Raw genomic sequence first — 22558 nt, 5'->3', positions numbered from 1 at the left:
TCTCTCCATCACATCATCTAGCTGTGGGTTGCTGGTAACCATGGAAACCTACTGGTTTGCTCTCCTTCTGTCGGCATTACTATACATCTCCCTCTTTCCCCATCTCTTTTCCACAAAATCTTAGGGGAGTGGTGGATCCTCTGTGTTGATGTTTGCTTTCAGCACTGAGGCTCACTGACAGATGTCCACTCAAACAAAATTGTCCACTGCCGCTTAGCCACTATGCTTTTGAGTTTATATTGAAACACTATCCATTCAAAAACAGAAACAGAAAGTGTTGTATATATTAACCCCCATTTTGTTTTTTGCTGTGTGATTGTTCTGTTTTTAGAGCTACAACTAACATTTATTTTCCTTTTTAATTAATCTACAGATCATTTTCTCATTAAGTCTATAAAATGTCCAAAAATATTGAAACATGCCTGTTATAATTTACCACAGCCCAAGTAGATGTGTTCAAATGCCATGTTTTTCCAAAACCCACAGATATTCAGTATACAGTCATATATGGTGAGGAAAAGCATTAAATCCTCACATTTGAGAAGCTAGAACCAGCATTTTTGCTTGAAAAATGTGTTGTGTTCAAATGACTTGATAGTGTGTTCTATTAACATTATGCAATAGCCCTTCAAATCCTCTGGAGCGGCATAAATAATCTGCGGTTTACATACAACATAGTGTCCAGACCCTGTAGTGTTTATTAGGACCTTGTTAGATCCACTTTGTGTTTTGAGAACAAGCATCCTTTCTTAAAAATAAATATAAATAATCTGTTTCATGCTGATTAGTGTGATTCTTGGGCTGACAAACCTGCCTGTCTTCATAAGACCAAAGATTTAGTCGTCATCCTTAATTTCTGACCATCGAGGGAATGTTTGAGCCCAGGTTGTCCTCTGATAGTCTGGCTCTCTGATAAAACGTGTTGCAGGGTTTGGTGGAAGCACACCCAGTAATACATACTGTACTGACACACCCACACGACCTCAAAGATTCCTCTGCTTCAACTTCCCTCACCTGCCTATACATTTTGTCTCAGATATGCTAGCACACATCAGCCCTCCCCACTAGTTTTGTAGACCTCCAACAGACAGGCTGTCAGAGGAGCAGATAACCTCTTGCTAACCTTGAACTGTAATAAGGCCTGCTACTTTTGTCATGGGGATTCAGGTGGGCAGAGGGAGACCGTAGTTTCAGTGCTCAACACTGACCGAGAGGGCACAGGGGGCACAGGCTGGGCTGACAGATTGTAGCCCCCACCCCCTTCATATTGGCACCTCAAAGCACTGAAGCCTGACAGCTTGTCTGGCTTCTCCTGGCATTAATGGCGGGGTTCACTGTGCACAAACACAGGAGGTCTGGATCAAAGAAATATTGTATTACTATTAGAAGAAAATTGCATTTTTATCAGACATACATGAATTCAGTGTCTTTGTGTGTGTTCCTTAGGTCATTTTTCGGTATTTTAAGTCCGTTTTTTTCTTTTTTCTGTATTTAATAGAATAAAGAAAAACAATTCCAGAACCAATCCTGAAGAAAACAAACAATGTTTGTATGAGTTGTTTTTGTCATTGAATAATATATATATATATATGAGCAGGTATTAATTGGTTTATCATTGCACGTTTATAAAGCTGGGAGACTCGCAAGAGACAGATTAAAACAAAGAACAGTCAAAATTAAAATAGAGGCCAGGATATCCTGACTTTTACTCCTTTGCAAGGGTGAAACTCAGGAGCTCCAGAGCTAAAGATGATATTATATAACTGTTTTCACTGACTGAGCACTGAGCAACAGTCTTTGTGAATGGTGTACATTTTTTAAAATCTAAAACAGTCTTATCATAGTTTGGATTTAGAAACATGTAAAATATAGATTTGGAAGTTTGAGGACACCTGGGGAGTTAAAGCAGTGTCTTCCGTTGAATATTAGCTAAACCATGCTGGGTCAGGTTAGCACAACCTGAATAATTATAACCTCTGGTACTGCAAACGCAATTGATTAGCTAGAGTAGGAAGATCTTCTATACAATCCTGTGTTTGGGAGCATCATGGTTTCTTTGTAAATTAAAGCCACATTAGGCAAAGATTAGCAGATACTGGCCCTATTATTCCTGGCTTTTCATGTGTTTATTGTGAAAGCCCATGTTGCAATAATGATACAAATATGATATACTGAGCCAGTCTACTTTAATGTATAATTAAAGTATGCTCATATTGTGTAGCTATTGGGTAGTATGGCTGTAATCAGAATATTTCTTTCAATATCATTCTGTATCATAAGATGGCAAACGTACACTCAGTGGCCAGTAAATTAGGTTCACCTGTACAATCTAATGCAAACCAATATGATATTCAGTTTAGGTTGACATTATGAGGTCATAGTTAAAGGTGGTGTTGTACTGGACAACATTATCGGTGTTCCCATGTGTCCTAGAAAAACTGGAAAATAGTTGACCAGTTTTACAGTCATGGAAAACACATGTAAAATGAGAGAAAAAGTAAAATGTCCTGTAAAATATTATGCTTTTCTGAAAAAATTATTTCAGCATTCTCCTATTTTCGGGCAAAGCCATATTCAGGATCATGTTGATGTTCAAATGGTAGGTTAGTTTATGTACCACAGTATTTTGAATAGGCTGCTATTGGTGTTGTTTTTGATGCTATCAAATCACTTGTGTGCAGGTTGGACGAAAGTAGCTCACAGTAGGTGTGAACTTTGTTTAAGACTTCACTTCCTATTTCTAATGAAGGGTCTAAAGTGATAAACTGATAAGCAGTAAATAATCTGAAGGCTACTATTTGTGTTATTGGTGTTCAGGGCAGGCTATTTACATACTGGTGTTAGGCAGCATTGGTTAATATAATTCATAAGAAAAAAGTGAGTTAGGTTATAAATTGATAATGATCATTACATGACTACATTGAGAGGCTTTTCCAATTAGTTTGTCCCACCTACAAACAACACCATCACTAAATATGACCTCACTGCCAAAAAAATGAAATCTAATTAACACTTCTATGACAGGGTCAACAAACTGAATGTTATAAGCATCATATATATATATATATATATATATATATACATACACACACACACACACACACATGCATGCATGCATGCATGCATATACCGGTACTGTCCATGTATTCCTAATAAAGCCACCACAGAGTGAATAACCACTGTAAAGAATACAACTCTTCATGGAAAAATTTCAGTTACTCATTTGGTTCTGATGAAAACGTTTTGCTTGGAATTATTGAATGGAACTGCAGAACTTTGTAAAATAACACAATATTATCATATTGTTAAACTGATATTACTGAATTATGTCCAGCCCTAAATTAAAGTTTTTCTTTACTCCTTACTTCCTCACAGTAATAGAATTACATAAAATTAAGAGTGCATGTACAAAAAGTAAAAAAGAAATCAAATAAATAATTCACTTTTCTGCACCCTTGTGAACATCTAATTAGATAGAGAATAAAAACCTGATCTATTGAGACTAACTGACTTGAACCTCATTAATTTCTCCTGGTAAATTGAGCTGCTGCTGAGGCTGCAGTCGTAAAGCAGACGTGCGTGCGTGTGTGTGTGAGAGAGCAGTGTATGGGTTTTTCTTATGGCAGCTCAGGAGACAAAAACAGGAAGACTAAAGGTAGCCTCCTGTTCTGGCTTTCAACTCTGCCTGTCTATTCTATTGTCTGTCCTATCTGGTCATCTCTTCTCACACATTTGAAGTGGTAGGAATGTTACACACCACTGCTGCCTTCCCCACCATCTTCAGATGTCTGGTGTCTTTGAATATGTTCTTGTGTTTGTCTGGAAATTTATGCCTGACGAGGAGACAAACTGGAGTAAAATATAAGTAGCCAGAATTATCCTGCTTCTCAATGATTTGTCTGTCCTTCCCTGTGTGTATGTAGGCGATGGTAGGATGTACACTGACTCTCATTTTCCCCATATCTACACCATGGGGAGCCATCCCTTCCTATTATTTGCCCACAGCAACAAGAGCTCATTATAGAAGCCAGACAGATGTGTTCTCAATTTGTGTCAAATGGGTGGAGAGGGGTGTGTGTGAGAGCGAGAGAGAGCAGCAGACTGTCTGGGTGAATTGTTATAGGTAGGACTATGTGTCAGACTGACTTTATGCATGCAAAGCATTTTTATTATAAAGGCGTGATAACACAGTCTGAATGTGTGAAAAGCATGGAAAATTTACATCTTTGTTTGACACATTTCCTGAACATGCTCATTTTCTGTCTTTGTTTTTACAGTGTTGAATACAACTTCATTACTCACATCGTTTCCTGTGGCACTTTAACAACTATCTTGTCTGCTAATCAGACGAACTAATTACGGGTTCCCTTTGTCTGTTTCAGAAATCGAGCGATAGCCGATTATCTACGTTCCAATGGATATGAAGAGGCATATTCCACTTTCAAGAAGGAGGCGGAATTAGATAATGTGAGTAGATTAAGAGTGGACACATACATCTGCACAGCCAATCGCACCAATTTATACCAACAATATGCCTTGATTTCCACTTTATTTCTCATTTGAGTCAACATGTTCATGAGTGTGACCAGGAGCACCTGCACCCAATTATGGTGGTCTGTCTGATTAGGGGGTCTGTGCTACATGCTCCTGCTAACTAACACTTAGCAGATTTACAATGCCTCTGTGTGTGTGTGTGTGTGTGTGTGTGTGTGTGTGTGTGTGTGTGTGTGTGTGTGTGTGTGGACCATATTCTTCTCATTTGGCCTTTATACCTTTCTTCTTTATGTCCCTTGCATTCACATTTTTAGAAGAAATAAAATTGATTAAGTCAACTATGTAGAAAGTAGTCTGTGATTCTCATACTGTTCATCCAATATGGATGCAAGCACCTGCAATTACCCTTAAACATGGATGTCAGGATTTAAACCTCATAGTCATTGAATTTTTTTTTTATATGATGAACTGTAGTTCATAGCAAAAATGTGAATGAAAATGTGCTGTTGTTGGCACTACCTACACCCCAGAAATCAAAACATAGATGTGAGAGTGGGAAGTATTTTAAAACACTGTGCTCATGAAATCATGAATTTGATTCATGATTTCTAGTGCTCTTTGGCAAACTGTTAACTAAGACTTTTGTTTATCATGTTATCACTGAGTCGTGTCAACCCCTTTTTCATCTGACACGTTTTAATCACACAATTTTTGGCTCTGCCTCTCTGTAGCAACTTCTGTCACCTTACCTTCATGTGACACCCCACCTCCTTATGCTCTGTGTCTTTATTCAGTCTTATTCAGGCGTTTTCTCTGTAACAACCCTGTGCAAGCAGGCTGAATAATAGATGAATAGCACAGAGGGATAGGTTCACCCTGTTGGGTATTAGTGCTCAGCCACTTTGGCAGCAACCTGCTAAACAACCAAGTGATTTTTAGCACCAGTTTCCTGAGGCCACATTGTTTGACATATATTACCGAGGTGGTTTTCATGTCTGTTAAATGTGGTTAGATTTTATTCAGAGTGAATTAAATGTTCTTATCCTTGGCCCTTTGTGGCTATTTGAGCAGTAGTTTTTAAGGTTAATACTATGCGAGGCGGGGTGCACTAGCAGGTTTTGATAGTAGGAATAATTAATAGAGGTCATGCTCTAGTTTTATATTGCTGTGTGAAAGAAAATGTACATACCTGCATTCTCTCTCTCTCTCTCTCTCTCTCTCTCTCTCTCTCTCTCTCTCTCTCTCTCTCTCTCTCTCTCTCACTCTCTCTCTCACTCTCACTCTCACTCTCACTCTCTCACACACACACACACACACACACACACACACACACACACACACACACACATACACATACATTTATTACCCACTGCCAATAGGCTGGCAGGCTGCAATGAAGTCTGGCACTTGCCGTTTTGTGTGCGTCCGTGTGTGTCTCTGTCTCGTTGTGTGTGTTGGTATAATGGGCAGAGTGTCCAGGCAGATGGCAGATTAGATGATGGCAGACTAGTCCAAATTGGGTTCCCTACTGTCTCCCTCTGTTTTCTTTCTCCTTCATTTCTACCCAGTGCCTCAGTTCATGTCTTTGTCTTTATAGTCTAAGGAATAACCTCTTGTCATTGAGAAGTGTTAAATATAGGCATCGGTATTGCCTGCTTCTCTCCACACCTCCAGGATGTCTGCTTCTGTTTCCAGCCGAGAGAGAGGACCTGGTTGTGAAATTGGAGCGAAACACTAATTTTCTCCATCACTGACACTTATTGCTGTCTGTCAATGTGGGTTTTTGATGCTTTGATAGTTAGTAACAGCCTCAAGGCATGGATTACACACAAAGTGACACCAAAGCTGTTGTGTGTAGAATAAAACTACACAACTACACTGTCCTTTGCAACATTTTAAAATGTTATAGTTCAGTCATTATTATGATTTTGAACAATAACAATCCAGTTGAAGCTATAGAGCTAAATGAATGATAATTTGAATTTTTGATTATGTTTAGAACACCAGAAAATAAATTTGGCAAACATTTGGTAAGCAACAAATAGTTAAAATAATTTTTTAAGCAGAAATTCCCCAAATTTCCCAATTCTAGCTTTTCACATGTGAAGTTTTACAGCTTCTCTTTATTTTCAATGATTAAATATCATGAGATTAGGGCTGCAACTATGGCTTATTTTCTGCTTATAAATCTGCCAATTATTTTCTCAGTTAGTGGATTAATCCATTGTTCTATGAAACATCAACAAACAGCAATGAAATGCTCATGACAGTGTCCTGCAGGTGACATCATTAAATAATAATAAATTGTTTTGTCTGATCAGCAGTCCAAAAACTGAAAAATAATCAATTTGTGAAGATCAAGATCAAGAAAAGCTGAACATTTTCTTATTCTAGAAGCTGGAAGTGTTAACATTTTTGCCTGAAAAATGATTTTTTTTTTTCTGTTTTTTTTTAAACGAATCGATTAATCAACTTACTGTTGTAACTCTACATGCAATATTAGATTGTTGTGCAAAGAAAGGACTTTGATGGTGTCACCATAGTCTCTGGGAAATGGAGATGGGCATATTTGACTATTTTCTGACTTCTAGTAACAGGTAATTAATCAATATGAAATCAATCAATGAAAATAATAAATATTTCTGCACCAGTATCATCATGAATTTGTGTTTTGTGACAGAGAAAACATACTGTACCTCCACATTGTTTTGTTTCTTTCTTGGCAGTAAGAAACAGACTGTGCCATGAGGTCCATTATGTAAAAGATGGCGGCCAGCTCCTAGTATTAGCCCGCAGGTGAAATCAGGCGTCTGTATGCCAAGACTGCCACAAGTTAACTTCCATCGCTGCCTGCAGTACCGTGTGTGTGGCTATAAGCTGTCTAAGTCTTCCTTGTCTGCAGGAGATTAGCTTGTGTGAGAAGGATTAGGACTAGGGTGTGTATTCCTGTGTGTGCCGCGTGTGTGTGTCGTACAGTACTTTGGCGGTGTCTGGCAGTCAGCGTTGGCCTGTGAGGGGTGTGTAAATAATTCCCTGTTCTTTCTTACTATAGCCAAAGACTTCAACATGCCACCCCAGCTGGCCCCCCTCCCACAGGCCCCACAGATTATGCCGAGCCACCGACTTTGATTGGCTCTCTTCGTCTGTTTGCTGATATCCTGTTTTTTCCACCCCCCCTAACAGAATGAAGAATTGGATAAGAAGTACGCTGGCCTTTTGGAAAAAAAATGGACCTCAGTCATCAGATTACAAAAGAAGGTTTGTGGGCTTTTTTCCTCCTCAAAAAATGCTTGTAGGGATTGTAGTCTTGTGAATGGTTCATGACATTACTGCTGAATCCACTGTTAACACTGAAAGATGTGAACCAAGGGAAGCATTAACCCATTACAAGCATATGTAATAATTTGTTCAAAACAGACTCAAGCAATCATAACACCCTTAAAAGGCTATGTTTTATCAACCTATATATTTCTAGACATGTGCATATTTCTATATACTTTACTTTCTGCCTTTACATTGTTAACTTATATCTGTACATTCTGGGCAGGTGATGGAACTTGAATCCAAACTGAATGAAGCTAAAGAGGAGATCACCTTGGGAGGGCCTGTCAGTCAGAAGCGAGACCCCAAAGAGTGGATCCCACGGCCACCAGAAAGGTACGCGCTGAGTGGCCATCGCAGTCCAGTCACCCGTGTCATCTTCCACCCAGTCTTCAGTGTCATGGTGTCGGCTTCTGAGGACGCCACAATAAAGGTCAGTGCTGCTGAATGGTAGAAATAGTGGTTTGACAATAGATTTTTTGCAGCGGTTGTGTTCAATTGGGGCTTCTTTTTTATTTATTTATTTTTTTAAAAATGATGTTTCAGCTGTTTTCAGGGTTTTCAAACCATGCTCCTGCATAGAACCAAGGGTCTGCAGGTGTCCCAAATAAAAGCTGCAGCTGGTGATTTCACTAATTAGTTCATTTTGTTGGTCTGAAGGGTTGCAAATAAGTGAAATTGCTGAAGGAGGAGCACAACCCTGCAGGTCTTATGCAGGGTTGTGCTCCTCCTTTGCATGTGATCAGATAGCCCTGATCTGTTCAGTGTATCTGTTGCTGTTTGTTTCCAGTTGAACATAACCATGTATTGTATGTACTTAATGTACACTTCAAGCTTTCTAAAGCCACATTAGATAATGGAAACATTGATGATAATGATGTACAACATTTAGTCACACATGACAAGATGTTGTACAGTATATCTTTAGTGTTGACATCCAAAAAAAAAAGTATTCTTCAAATTGAACCTAATATTGACTGAGAAAAGGTCAATTTTGTACATACATTGTGCATGACACCCTCCACTGCTCCACTAAAGATTTATCAGCTGTCTGATTTGTGAGGAGACAGAGTGCAGTGTCCTTCGTTGGTTTGTTTGCTGTCCCGTCCCCCCCCCCGTCACATTATAATTATGGGATTCAGGTTTGAAATCCACAGAGTGGTCTTTTTCAATTTAGTGCCAGCTTGGTGGCAGCTTATGCGCACTCTGTTGAATGCCCCTTCTCTCTTCCCTCTCTATCTTGTATTCCTCTCTGTATATTATGCTTGCTCTTCAACATAACCTCCCCTTCTCGAATTTGTCTTCCTAGACATATCCTGGATTACACAAGTATCTCTGTCTATAATGTATGTGTCCCTAGATTCCATATATAAACTCCATGGTCTGTCTCTGGGCTATTTTTGCAGCAGCGTCTCTCCCTTGCCTCACTACACAATACCAATACTCTGCTGAGCTGTTTGTTCTGCATATTTTATTCATGAGACAATAAGAGACACATGTACATCTCCTCCTCAGCTACACCCACACAGCAGGGACCCCTTTCTACATTTTGGCATCTTCTTCCTCTTTCACTTTCACCCCTCCCTCCCTTCCTCCCTCTGCACCCCACCCTCCAGCACCTTGCCTCATTTATCTTCCACTTAAAGCTTCAGCTGCCCACCATAACTACCCACCATCAGAGCCATCCATTCCTCAGGAGGAGGCAGGCCTGGGCCCATATCTAAAATTCAGCCCTGCTTTCATGCATATCTTTCCTGGCTGCCTCATCTCTGGGGCCAGGCCTGACTCCCCCTGTGTCCTACTTTTCTTCTCCCGAACAGCTCTATTAAATTTTTAACTGGGGAGTAGACCTTGTGTTCTTTACACCGAGAAGCACAGACAGAGAAGCTCATTGGCTTTCTCATGCCAGTGCCCATTAATCAGACTGAAGGGCCATTTCGTTTCATGTCACTCATTCAGCCCAACTTGGTTCATATTAGCAGAGATATCTTTTTTTGTTGAGAGGAGACGTGTTTTGTTTTGTCTACTCATACCAGTTGGCATTATGATATTTATCCCGCCACTGTAATTTTTGACGAAACAGAAGCTAGGGTAGCAAACAATTTAGAGCTAAAACACTTTATTGATTATGTGACTAGTCAATCAACATAAAATTAATCTGTTGTGAATATCTATGAAATATTGTTGTAGTTAGAGCTGCAAAGATTAATTGAGTAATTAATTAGTTGATCAAAAGAAAATGTATCAACTATCTTGATAGTAAATTAATGGTTTTAGTAATTTTCAGAGCAAAAATACCAAACATTTTCTGGTTCCAGTTTCCCAGATGTGACGACTTTACTTAGTTATATCTTTGGGTTTTGGGCTGTTAGTCTGACAAATAAGCTCATTTAAGACATCACCTTGGGCTCTGATAAATTATGAATGCAATTATTCACTTTTTTTAATAAATCATTAATTGAGAAATTAATCAGGAGATAATCTATAAAGAAAATTCAATAGTGATAATTGTTGTTTGTTTTGTTTTGTAGCAGAAATGCCTAACATTCACTGGTTCCAGCATCTCACTTGTTAGGATTTGTAACTTTTGTTTGTTTGTTTGTTCTATTGTTCTTCTAACTACAGTAATTTAAGTATTTACTGTTAGCTGGACAAAACAAGCGAATTGTGATAGGCATTTTTTCTTTTCCTTGCTTTTTGATGTTTAAAAGACCAAACCTTTTTATCAGTTAAACAAAAATAATTGGTATAGATCATGAAAATACCCACTAGCTGCAGCAGCAGCTGTAGAGCAGTTAGCCTAAAGCAGTAGTTCAACATTGTGATAAATTTGCTTATTGGCTGAGAGTTAGATGAGAACATTGATAACACTCTAATGTGTGTAAAGTAAATATGTAGCTGGAGCCAGCTGCTGGTTAGTTGAGCATAATGACGGGAAACAGGGATTAACATCTGTCGTAAGGTAACAGTCTTCCAACCAACACATCTAAAGCTCACGAATCAACATGTTGTGTGTCCTTTGTTTAATCTGTACAAAAACTGAAATGTATAAGCAATAATTCTGTTTTATACAGGGCTATTTACTGCAACTTGTACACTTCATGCTAAATTTTATGGTTACTTGATGAAGCTCATGGATGTATGAAGGCCATGGCCATCAGTAGGCACAACATTAGACCTGCTTTATGTGTGAAGTGTCACAGGGTTTTGTTTTTTTTTTTTTTTTTTCTATAGTCAAATTATTCTCCTTTTTGCCCTTTCTCTTCTTACTCTGTCTTCTGTTTGTGTTTTACCTCGCCCTGTTAGTTTTGGCATTCTCTGGCCCTCTCAGTGCCCCTATGTTTCCATGTTGTCTCTCCCCTGCTAACGTGGCAGATCTTTGCATGGCAAGATATTACCTTGAGCTCAGCTCTAACCTTTCACAGTATGTAAATCAGCAGGTCTTCAGGGCAGAGCTCTACTCAGTCAGACATGTCAACCAGAGGCTAGGTTAATTTAAACAAGACCATGGAGCTTGGGTGTCAGTTTACTCATTGCTTACCTCATAAATGTGACATGCAACAAAGTCTTTGTATTACTTTTGGCTTTTGAATTACAAAAATCCAAGGCATTTTCTCTGCCTTGAAAAGCATTAAAGCTATAAATCATCGTGAGATAAAGCAAGTTATTCGGCAGCATCATAAATAATGCCCTGGATAAGTTCCAGTGAGAATCATAAGTCTTGTAACAATAAGTTACAGGAAGCTAATGGATTATGTGTGGTTTAAATGATACTGAATACAGTTAATATGCGTGTACACTGTTGGACCAGGTGTACCTTCAAACACATTAACTGCATTGGTCTTCAATAGGATAAATCCCCCTGTTCACACTGTACCTCAGGGCCATCTGCACTATCTGTAGCTTCCTCAGGGGGGGCCAGTAGGACTAGGGGAGGAGAGGGTGGGGTTCTCTTGTCACTGTCTGCTCAAAATCCCCCAACCCAAGAGAGGAACAGAAGAGGGTTTATCCCTCCATAACGAAACGTCTGTCTGCTCAAAAACCAGAGACGCAACAGCTTTCTCAGGCTAAAAAATCAGGCTTACTACTGTTCGCTCCATATTCTGTCTTTACTCCAACTGGCTTCACTGTACTCAGCTCATAAACTGTCTCTTGGCTTTTATCAAGCCTAACTGTAACCCTAATCGGCATCTTGGCACATACATCCCTGCTATTAACAACAGTAATATATAATGTATTCTGTAATTAAATATACAAAGGGGTATGAGGCAAATATGAGCTTTTAAAACAAATGTAATGGTAATGTGGTCATCTATAACAATTCTGCCAGTAGTGTATCTCATTCTTGTGACTGAAATCTGACATCCCTGGTCAGCTTCCTTCTGTGTCCTCAGCTTCTTTTGGCTTCTGGGCTTCTCAGCTGAGACGTGAAATGACTCGGGGCCACAGATGATGTCACAGACTGTGGATAGGTGTGTCTTTCAGTAACATTTGTAGATTCCTCTAAAGATAATGTATGAATATGCTCTCTTCTTCAGGTGTGGGACTATGAAACGGGAGACTTTGAACGCACACTGAAAGGCCACACAGATTCGGTGCAGGACATCTCTTTTGATCTGACTGGCAAACTGCTAGCATCCTGCTCTGCAGACATGACTATCAAGCTGTGGGACTTCCAAGGCTTTGAGTGCATCAGGACCATGCATGGTTAGAAGATAAAACTGTGTATTTCTTTTCAAAAATCTGATGGTGGTGAATTTCTATGATCTTCTTTTTTTTTTTTCAGCAGAAATTTGCAAACATGCTTCACATCTGCTACCATTTATTGTCATCTTTGTGAACATGCTATGTTATGGTTTCCACATTATTGATGTAAAAAGGTAGCTTGTGACTGTATGCAGGGCTCAGGTGGCGTAGATGCTGTTTGTTATCACATTTGATGCTACTGATGAGCCTCAATCTGCTCCAGTTCACTCAGCCTATGCTGAAATTCATGATCAGCTCTGACTGTTTAAGCCATCTTGTGTCTCTCAGTATCTACAGTACTCCCTGCTACAGTGAAATCCTACAGGCACTTTGGTCCATCTCTTATTTAAATGTAATCCGTAACAATCATTTAAATGGTAAAGAATTGGTACAGGTTAATAAGCCTATCTATATTCTTTTTCTTATCTGAGAATCTACTCCACATTCATGTCATCACTGAAACAGTCCTTAGGCATACATTCCCTTCTTTTACACCCTAATTGCCAAGTAAATGACGGCAACATAGTCTACATGTGCCCTCAGGCCCTACTGATGTTAGGGACCACCATATGAATAATTTTTCTTCATTGTTGGAATTGAGAGAAGGACCCCCACCAACCAGCCAGCAGCAGCGCTAACAATAACAAACAATCCATGTTTACTTCTCATCACAAGTGTGCTAGAAGTGCCCATTAATGTCTGACTGTGAAGCAGACATGAATGAATATCGATGAATTAAATAAGCGTACTTGGCAAACAAAAAGTGCTCTAGCATTCTGAAATTTATGCTGGAGTTGTAAATACTGCATTTTGTTCAAGTGAGTAGCAGATGTCACTGGTTGCCAATCTTTTTTGTTGTAAATGAGGGTGTGAGCTGGTTGCATGCTTTCTCAAACAGACAAGCAGCGTTCACACTGGAGAAAGACACATAAATGCAGAGATCACCGTCGAAAACCTTCTATTAAACTCAGCCTGCTGTCTTGATTTGTTCCCCACCATTTCCCCTCCACCCCTCTTTTACCCCCATCTACATTCACTTTTAATTCATCTACTCAACCTTTTCTCCTTTTTTCATCCACTCAGCCTTTTTTTACTTTGAAAAAAAACAAAACAAAACAAAACAACTGGCCCAACTGGTGAAGAAGATTAGTGCCGATTTGGACAGCAGTTTAATTATCCTCTTCAGCACCAGGTAGCACTTTTCTGTGTGGTTGCCACCCATTATTATAGCCTGATGGCATGTGTGTGCACAAACACACACACACACACACACGCACACACAGTTAAGCTGGCCTTTTAGAGTATACTTACTGTTGTCTTCATTTGTTGAGCAGCTTAAATATGGCCCAGCATCTAGGTAATTAGGCATCTCTTATTCTCTGTGGAACAAAGTAAGCCCTAGCAAATTGGCTGCCTCGCTTGTCATTTAATTGGCTAATTATGACCAAACCCATCGTTTTTTGGTGGTGTTAGTGGCTGAAGACGCAACATTGTTGCTGAATTTTGTGTATGATTCCTCTGGTTAATGTAAAGAGGAACAGATTAAGGGATTATAGGTTGATAAAATCACTTTTTAAACTAGTTTCAAATGTTGTGTTGGGTTGCACTGCTCAGAAAGCTTTTATAATGGTCTCTGGCTGTTACTGAGATCTTATTTTTGTCTTTTATATTTTTCAGGACATGACCACAATGTTTCATCTGTAGCCATCATGCCTAATGGAGATCACATCGTTTCTGCCTCAAGGGACAAAACCATAAAAATGTGGGAGGTGGCAACTGGGTACGCAGAATCCTAAAACACCCTTAAACCATCCTCGAAAACCACTGTTTTTTTTTTTAAGGATGATATTGTGTTTTATGAATCATATCTGCTCTGTCAACTTGATAACTCCTTTTTTGTTATTTGCCCGTTAGCTACTGTGTGAAGACCTTCACAGGCCACAGGGAGTGGGTCCGTATGGTGCGGCCTAACCAGGATGGGACACTGATCGCCAGTTGTTCCAATGACCAGACGGTGCGCGTGTGGGTCGTGGCCACCAAAGAGTGCAAGGCTGAGCTGCGGGAGCACGAACATGTGGTGGAGTGCCTCTCCTGGGCACCAGAGAGCGCCTACCCCACCATCCAAGATGCCACAGGGTCAGAGGTAAAGAACTGTTCAGACCTTTTCTGCATTTCTCCAAAACTTGGCATGGGGCGTTTTATTCAAACTGTAGTGTTCAATATGAGGTTGATTTTTTTTTCACCTCTTTCCTAATTAGACCAGGAACTCAGGTCAGCTCACTGTGTTTGGTGGTATTTGTTTGGTATCAGGTGGTGTCCAGTGTAATTGATCATGAAAGCACAGCAAAGCAGACAGTTGACCAGTATGAGCTCATTTACAGTGTTGTAGGAACTGACTGTCACTGTTGAGAAATTGGTGTAACAATAAACACATTTTCAAGACTTAAGCCCAATTGAATAAAAAACTGAAACTTCATCATGTCAAAATGCTTAAAAATGGACACCATACCCATTTTCATGACAGGCTTTACATGACAGGTGCGATTAACCGTCCAACCTGCCCAGGTTGGTAAACATTTCAAAGCAATTAACAGTTTAGGAAGGTACATCCTAAAGAGTAGGAGTACAAAGGCAATAAATCTAATTGTCAACCATACATCTAAATATGTCAAGAAAATATCAAACATAGATTTACAAGTTTTGAAAACCTTGAAATGTACAAAAGTGTCTTAAAATGTATATATAACCCAGTAAAGTCAGTTCTGAGGCAGTGTGCGGCCCTTACCTTTAGTTACTGATGCTGCTTTTAAGTAGCCTTGTACTTATACATAATGTACATATGATTGCAGCTCTTCAGTTATGTACCAACGCAAAGTTTGTGATTTGATATGTTCATTTGGTGATAAACAGTGGATTTCTCACACTATCAGATAATAAGTGTTCCCTCTCTACATGCATAGCCATGTCATTTGGTCTCATACGTCAGCGCTCAGACTGATGGCCATGTGAACAGACCAAAATGAAGATCGAAATGAAGTGCGTGCATACACAGACAGAATATCAGCATGGCCCAGAGTCGGCCCAGAGTCAGCCCTCCTCATGCCTTGTGATCTCAAGTGTGTCCAATTGTAGCCTTGTCAGATTAAATCAATATTTCCCTTGCAGCAGTTGTCCCAGTCTAACCTGTGCACGATGGAAAAACAGTGTTCACTTACACAGAAGCTGATTTTTGGTGTTGGTTGTTTTGTATCTTAACTGAAGTAAATCAAGTTGCATATTACTTATAGAGTTGTTTACTTGGGACAGACCTGAACTCCCAGAGACAATTGTTGTCTCACAGATGTTTGCACATGTGTTCTCAAACAAATTGAAAGCAGTTCAAATCACTCACAGTCACCCCAGGGTTATTTGACATGCTATGTTATTCTGTGTATTCTGGTGCAGTGATCATCTAATTTCTTTGTTCTTTTACTCTAAAACATTTAAACAGTCCAGAGCAGTGAGACATGGCTCCTTTACTTTTCTTATTGCTTAGGTGCACCTGACAGACTTTTTGTGCACAATCTCCACTAATGCAGTTAAAACTGTTAGGCATGTAATGATTGTTGGGTCCAGTGTGCCTGACACAGCTTTTTAACATCTGTTATTGTGTTAATAGCACTTGTGGTTAATGTAGCAGTTTATGGGTTTATTTAAGCAAATCTCTCTCTTTTCCCATAGGGACTAATGATGAAGGGATTTAAAGTGTGCGTTATTTTATTTAATTGGCCAAGTATAGTGTCTTTGGGTGCCATTGAAACATGCAGTTTGAATAAGATATATTGTTGTTGTTATTTATTTTCATTTTTTTATTCTAGTGAAACAGAAATTGATGAAAGGCCATAGTATACTTCCTTAAAATTATATTACCTTAAAGAAGTAAATATTTATTTTACCTTAAAGAAGTAGATATTTTAAAAAATATATTTTTACTATTGGTCTTTGATATTATTTTGAAAAGGTTCACAATTTTTCGACTTGATGTTTTTGACAAAAAAAGGTTTCCATGCAGATTAAATGTCGACTATTGTCTTTGTTTTGTACCTGGCCATAAAATGTTTTCTTCAAAATTAGAATTAAGTTTTCTTCGCGCTTTGTGTCTAAACAGACCAAGAAGAGTGGTAAGCCAGGTCCCTTCCTGCTGTCTGGCTCCAGAGACAAAACTATCAAGATGTGGGATGTTAGCACTGGAATGTGCCTTATGACACTGGTGAGACCATCTTGAGCCTTTTATTGGTATATATAGTTATATGTCTTTATGGAAAAACAATTCTTCATGAGAAAGATAAATTGGGTTGCAACTGGTGTCTTTAGCTGCTTCTGTCTATAACACAGGTTGGCCATGACAACTGGGTGCGTGGGATCCTCTTCCACCCTGGAGGCAAGTTCATTGTGACCTGTGCAGATGACAAGACCTTAAGGATCTGGGACTACAAGAACAAGCGCTGCATGAAAACCCTGTGTGCCCATGAACACTTTGTTACCTCTCTGGGTAAGCAGCCCCTCACCCTCCCAGAAAAAGGTTTCTTCCTCGTTATTGTTTGACCAGTTGGTCTCTTGATGTGCAGCAGGAAACCTCAACCTCATTGGATAGTGGAGCCAGGTTCACAAATATCTGTTTTAGAGAAAGGTGGAATAATGATAATAAGAAGCCCAGCTTCTCCACCAGCAGTGTGTTGAGTTGTCCTGAGGGGTACTGGCAACTGGGGTTTAAGAGGTACACAAGCGCTCCAGGATTTTCCTGGCTCCCCCTCCTCATATCTGCAGCTTTTCAGCAGATCAAGGCTTGAGAACTCTCTTGAGAAGCTCTTCAGCCAACTTTTCACTGGCAAGCCGTTTGAAACCCAGTCCTCTTAAATCCTGCTTCAGCCAAAGAGGATATTGCTGTGAGCTATTGATGTGATGGATGTTGGAGTGGTGTGGAAAAGACAAAGCACCTTTTTGTTTTGTTTTTTTTCAAAAAGTATTGTCCTGTTTGTGTACAATACCAAGTGCTTTTCCACAAATATGTTTGGACTCTGCTTTTTAAATCAGACTGAATTTCCCCTTTTAGTTTCAGTTTGTTATTCATTTTGAGTTCATATTTGCTGATTTGTTTGGTAGGGGCGAAGAAAAAAAAAAGTTTGCCTTTTATCAGTAGCGAGTTATCTCAATACCACCAACATAATTTTCAGTTGACACAGAAGCTGCTGCCACTGTTGCCATTGTTTTTTCATGACTGTGTATACGCAGGTGTACAAGATAAAACTTCTATAAGTTAAGTTTGATAGCGACAGTACATTGGTGACTAAATTAAGGATAAGAGAAGAGGGATGATGAGCAACAAAAGCTCTCAGCCGGACTTGAACCAGTTATTCTACAATTACATTGTCGGCATCCTGGCCGAATGGACATCCCCCAACAACAACCTCAGCCATGCTTCTTGCTGTTTCTCTGCCCATTAGGCTGTCATTTCTTAGTTATTTTATTGGCCCTGGCACATGAAAACGATGTCCCCATTCTTAACCTCACCTACAAAGCTTGGTTGTTTTCTAACTACTGAAGTAAACAGCTGTTGGTGAGCCCAACACCAGACCCATTTGAATCACTGTTCAGGTCTGGAATAAGGACACTTGACCTTGACAAGTTCAAAATTACTTGATAAGTGCTTTGTTTCATTTTGGGTGGCCCACCCAACTATAATATTGGTTTGTCACGCATATTTTGACCCATTTTCACAATAGCATAGGGTCATGAAGTTTGCTCCAAATTACAACAAACAGTGCAGGTCTACATCTGCTCATTAATTCAAACACAATCACTGTTTGTACGGCAGTTTGTGCTTTGTTTTTATGATCTTTTTGTTTCTTCTGCAGATTTCCACAAGGCTGCTCCCTATGTCGTCACTGGGAGTGTAGATCAAACATTAAAAGTGTGGGAGTGCCGCTGAACTGGACCTTGGAGGATTGGACCACAACCCCAATTACCCAGGCGTTCCTCTGGATCCCACCTCCCCTCCTGCCATCCCACCTCCCCTTTCATCCCACCCCCCTTCCACCCCACCCTCCCACATCCCCTCCACCCCCTCACCTAACATAAAACCTCACCCGCACATTTTCATCTCCTCCGGCTGCACTTACCACCATGGTTATTTACCCATTGCGCTCTCTGGTCCAATAACTTTTGTCCTTCAATGTAAATTATTCCTGGATGTAGATCGAGCTATTAAATGTTACACAAAAAAGTATTCTTGCATGGTAATCCAAAATTGTATACTGTAAATTTACATAACGTTGTCTAGAAGTACCATAGGTTTAACACGGGGCTGGCCGTCTGTCACGCAGCCTTACCGACCAACCGAAGGCAGATGTTTTTGACTGGGTGTAAAATGTAGGGCACTAAAAACCAATAATTTAAGAAATGACAGTGTCTTTATGTGTAAGATTTATTTTTGTCTATTTTTTTATTTAGGATTTTTTTTCTCTGTTATTTCTCTCCTTCACTGTCGTAGTCTGTTGGTGCCTAGCTTGGTGAAACTTTTGAGAGATAAGGCAGGAAAAGCATATATGACGTGATAAGATACGATTGTCTGTGGGGCTTTGTTATTGAAATAATCTGTAGCTTTATAACGTCACTTCTCAAGTGTGCATACCATTTCTCTTCATGTGGAACTAGGTAATATTTTAATGGCTGTATATACAAATGTTTCAAACTGTTGTCCGTGGACCTCGGGGGGCTTAAAAACAGCTTTGTACTCTTGTCATGGTGGCACATGAGCCACTGATAGGCTTTAGATAAATTATCACATTTAGTGAATCTGCAGCAAAGAATACGAGTTGAAATGTTTCAAGTGGCTGCGTGAATAACGGAACCAAGTTTTTCACAATAAGCCCAATGTAGCGAGCAAGTTTTTTTGGCTCTCACTGTCAATGAGGGCCGTGGGTCACAGCAGCACCTGAACAGAGTTCAGGGATTACACCTGTTTAATCTCTAGCACTTGATAAAGACCTTGGGTGTATCTCCCTTTGCTGTGTCCTTGCATGTCATATTGTTGACAGACTTAACCTACTTCTAGTCCCCTGACAAGTCAGTCTTGGTTTACCATAGGAATTATGTAATCAGAGGATGCTCAGTTGACCCATGGCGTCTCTGAATGCTAAAAACAGAAGCCTTGAATGAAATAAACCCGCAAAAGAGAAAACATAAAGGCATGACAAAGAAGAAGACAAAGTCAGCCCCCTGGGTTTGATATCTGGGATGTGCAAAGATCTCTAATTTCTGAGGGGTGAAATATATGTTCTGCATAATAAAAATGGTTTTGAGTAAAAAAATAAATCAGTTTTCTGTGAAAATATGAAATGTAAATTTATCTGGTTATTGATTGATTTGGCAATTTTGTATTTTCGCACTAAAGGAACTGGACAGGAATTTAGGATTAGTGAGGAAATGCTAGCAGCAGACATGTTAAGTGTTTTGTCTGTAGAGGGGTCTGACGCTGAGATTGGGTTTTATTGTGAAGAGCATGCTGTAAAAGAGGTGGTGCAGCTCCTGGATCAGATAATGGAGGAGAATGCTAAAGCCTGAGCAGGGAGAATCTCTGCAGACAAACCCCACAGACGCATCTTACACATATGCAAATGTCTTCTGACTGGCTTTCCTCAACTGTTCAGCTTTTGGTCTTTGTGGAGCTATAACTGTAAAATGGGGCGGTTTTTTGGGGGGAGCTGTAGAAACAACCATTCCACTCCCCTTGGAGGACAAAAATGGACCATCTTGCTTCTAACTGCAGCTGGCAAGGTGATTCATTAATCTTGCACATCCCTGTTTTCACTAAATCTTTGGTCCTTTAATGATGATCAAAGACAACATTAAAATTGAATGATGTTGATAAATGCATAAACCTATAATTTCTGATTAGCCTTTTCATTCCAATGCAGTTCCTGGCTAATAAAGAATTCCTCTGCTTAACTGATCTTCTTATCTTAGCTTCTTTGCCAAGTTTTCCTCTTCCTGTGTGTACTGGATGTGGTGATCTGCTGCTCAAGCTCCTGCTAGTGGCTACTGTGAGCCTTATGTGACCTGTTGACATACCACTGCTGCATGTAAACCTGCACCAGAGGCAGAGCTGTCAGAACAGTCTTTTTTTTTGACAAGCTTAAATACTGGAGCCTTCTCATCAGAGACCAATTACATTGAATAATGAGGAGAAAAACTGTGTATTTAAATAGTTTGAGTTATTGGGAGATATGCTTCTTTGCTTCTTTGCGGAGAATTGGATGAGAATAGAATACCAGCCATATTTGTACTGTAAATATGAAGCTACAGCTAAAACCACAATTAAAGACGTCTTGGGGTGGGGGTTATGTGCTGGACGATTTCTTGACTGATCATGACTTCGGGAAAAACTTCATTTGTTAATTATGAATTTTCTAATCTAACAAATATTGCAAATAATAATCATTATCTTTAGGTCTTAATACTCAAATATACTATTATGGACATTATACACAACAGACAGTTGTGCCTGTAATGTTTAAAATATAGTAAAATTATTGTTTTTTTTACAAAAGTAAATAAGTTCTTCACAAATCCACCGGCTGTATCAGGCAGCTTCATACCTACCATGTCGGCAAAGTGAGGCCCTTTCGACCTGGCAGCGTTAGCTTACAACTCCAAGGTATTTAGTCCCAAAGCTCACCTTGTAGAGACGCCACATTAACTCCCTAAATCAGCTTGTTGGGTCACTTAATTTTTAGCAGTTTGTTAGCAAGTGAAAACATACAATTAGATGAGTGGGAGATATCGTTGTCAGAGTTTTTCCCGCCGTCTTAACAATATGCGGGAAGTGTTTCGGTAACTTGTTGCCTGGCAACTCACTGCCGTTGGACAGAGCCAGGCTAGTTGTTTCCAGTGTTTATGCTAAGCTAAGCTAAGCTAAGCTAAGCTAGCTGCCTGCAAACATGAGAGTGGTATCCATTTCTCATCTAACTCTGCGACAAAGTGGATGGTCTTATTCCTCAAAATGTCAAACGATCCCCTTGGCGTCACCGTGTCTGCGGTTGAGTTCAGGCAGCTCTGCTCACTGGCTGTAGAAAGGCTGGTTCTGTTGTGTGTGATGCTATTTGAAGGAGGTTTCCGGCCTCCGTCTTCTGTAAATGCAATGGGATTGTGGCAGACTAGGATGTTCCAAAGGAGAAACCCTCTCTTTCAGGGAATATTGCTGATGTTTCTCTTTGGTGTGTGCTCCCTTCCCCCTCCTTACAAAGGTTTTATTTTTTTTCTACAAGCTGTTTTCTCTTTGGTGGAGAATCAGCAAATTTTGTAGTACTATTTGGCATGGCTAATGAAGATGCCAGTGTGTTAAATGTTCTAGCTGAAGCCAAAAACTGAGACATTTGTCAGTACAATCTGGTTTATCTTGAGAAATCATCCTCCTTTTGTTGGTCCAACACTGTGTGACCAACTTTTGAAAAAAAGATGCTAGCCTCCTCAGGATCACGCTATGACATGCCAGACCATAAAATGTAAATGAAAAACTTCTTCCCTTCCTTGGTTTTACTCAAGGAAAGAGGTTAATCAAAGGTCAGGACGATGTGTGTTCTGTTTCTTTTGTAAGAAAAGGTAAATAAAAGCTACAGCACAGCTGGTGTTGTATGCAAGTGTGCACCCTGTTGAAGAAAATCCCCTTTTGCCATTCGCAGGTCCCAAGCAATCCCTGTGCTTCTCTGGTCTGGTGTGTGAAGGGACTGACAGACAGGTTGTCGTTGTCTGTAGGTCATTTCCTCCGGCCTTAAGTCCACCTGTCCTCTGTAACCTGCCTGTGAACCACACCTGAGGGCTTCAGACTGCACAACAAGCTCCTACAGGAGAGCTCATGATGTTTTCGCCACTATGGTCTCACTCTTCACTCAGCAAACTGTTAACAATATACCTGGATGTCATTATTGTTTGCAATATAATAAAAGGAGTAAAATCTGCA

The 22558-nt window shown here is 39.8% G+C and overlaps 1 protein-coding gene across 3 annotated transcripts in view; it reads left to right on the top strand.

Moving 5' to 3' along the window:
• The window catches only part of LOC139632354 (lissencephaly-1 homolog), a 39419-nt gene extending 16863 nt beyond the window's left edge, over window positions 1-22556 (top strand). For all 3 annotated transcript variants that reach the window (XM_071497261.1, XM_071497263.1, XM_071497262.1), the window contains exons 3-11: window positions 4383-4467; window positions 7678-7752; window positions 8042-8248; window positions 12354-12522; window positions 14239-14341; window positions 14476-14704; window positions 16709-16810; window positions 16936-17092; window positions 18456-22556. In XM_071497261.1, the coding sequence (XP_071353362.1) occupies window positions 4383-4467; window positions 7678-7752; window positions 8042-8248; window positions 12354-12522; window positions 14239-14341; window positions 14476-14704; window positions 16709-16810; window positions 16936-17092; window positions 18456-18529 (1201 nt within the window). In that variant the 3' untranslated portion in view covers window positions 18530-22556. The remainder of the gene's footprint in view (window positions 1-4382; window positions 4468-7677; window positions 7753-8041; window positions 8249-12353; window positions 12523-14238; window positions 14342-14475; window positions 14705-16708; window positions 16811-16935; window positions 17093-18455) is intronic.
• The last annotated feature ends 2 nt before the right edge of the window (window positions 22557-22558 follow it).

This window comes from Trachinotus anak, unplaced genomic scaffold (genome assembly GCF_046630095.1).
Source record: "Trachinotus anak isolate AG129_WGS33_773 ecotype Australia unplaced genomic scaffold, CSIRO_AGI_Tana_v1 ptg000014l, whole genome shotgun sequence".
In the NCBI taxonomy this organism is placed as follows: Eukaryota; Metazoa; Chordata; class Actinopteri; order Carangiformes; family Carangidae; genus Trachinotus; species Trachinotus anak.
This window is presented reverse-complemented; position numbering and strand designations above follow the sequence as displayed.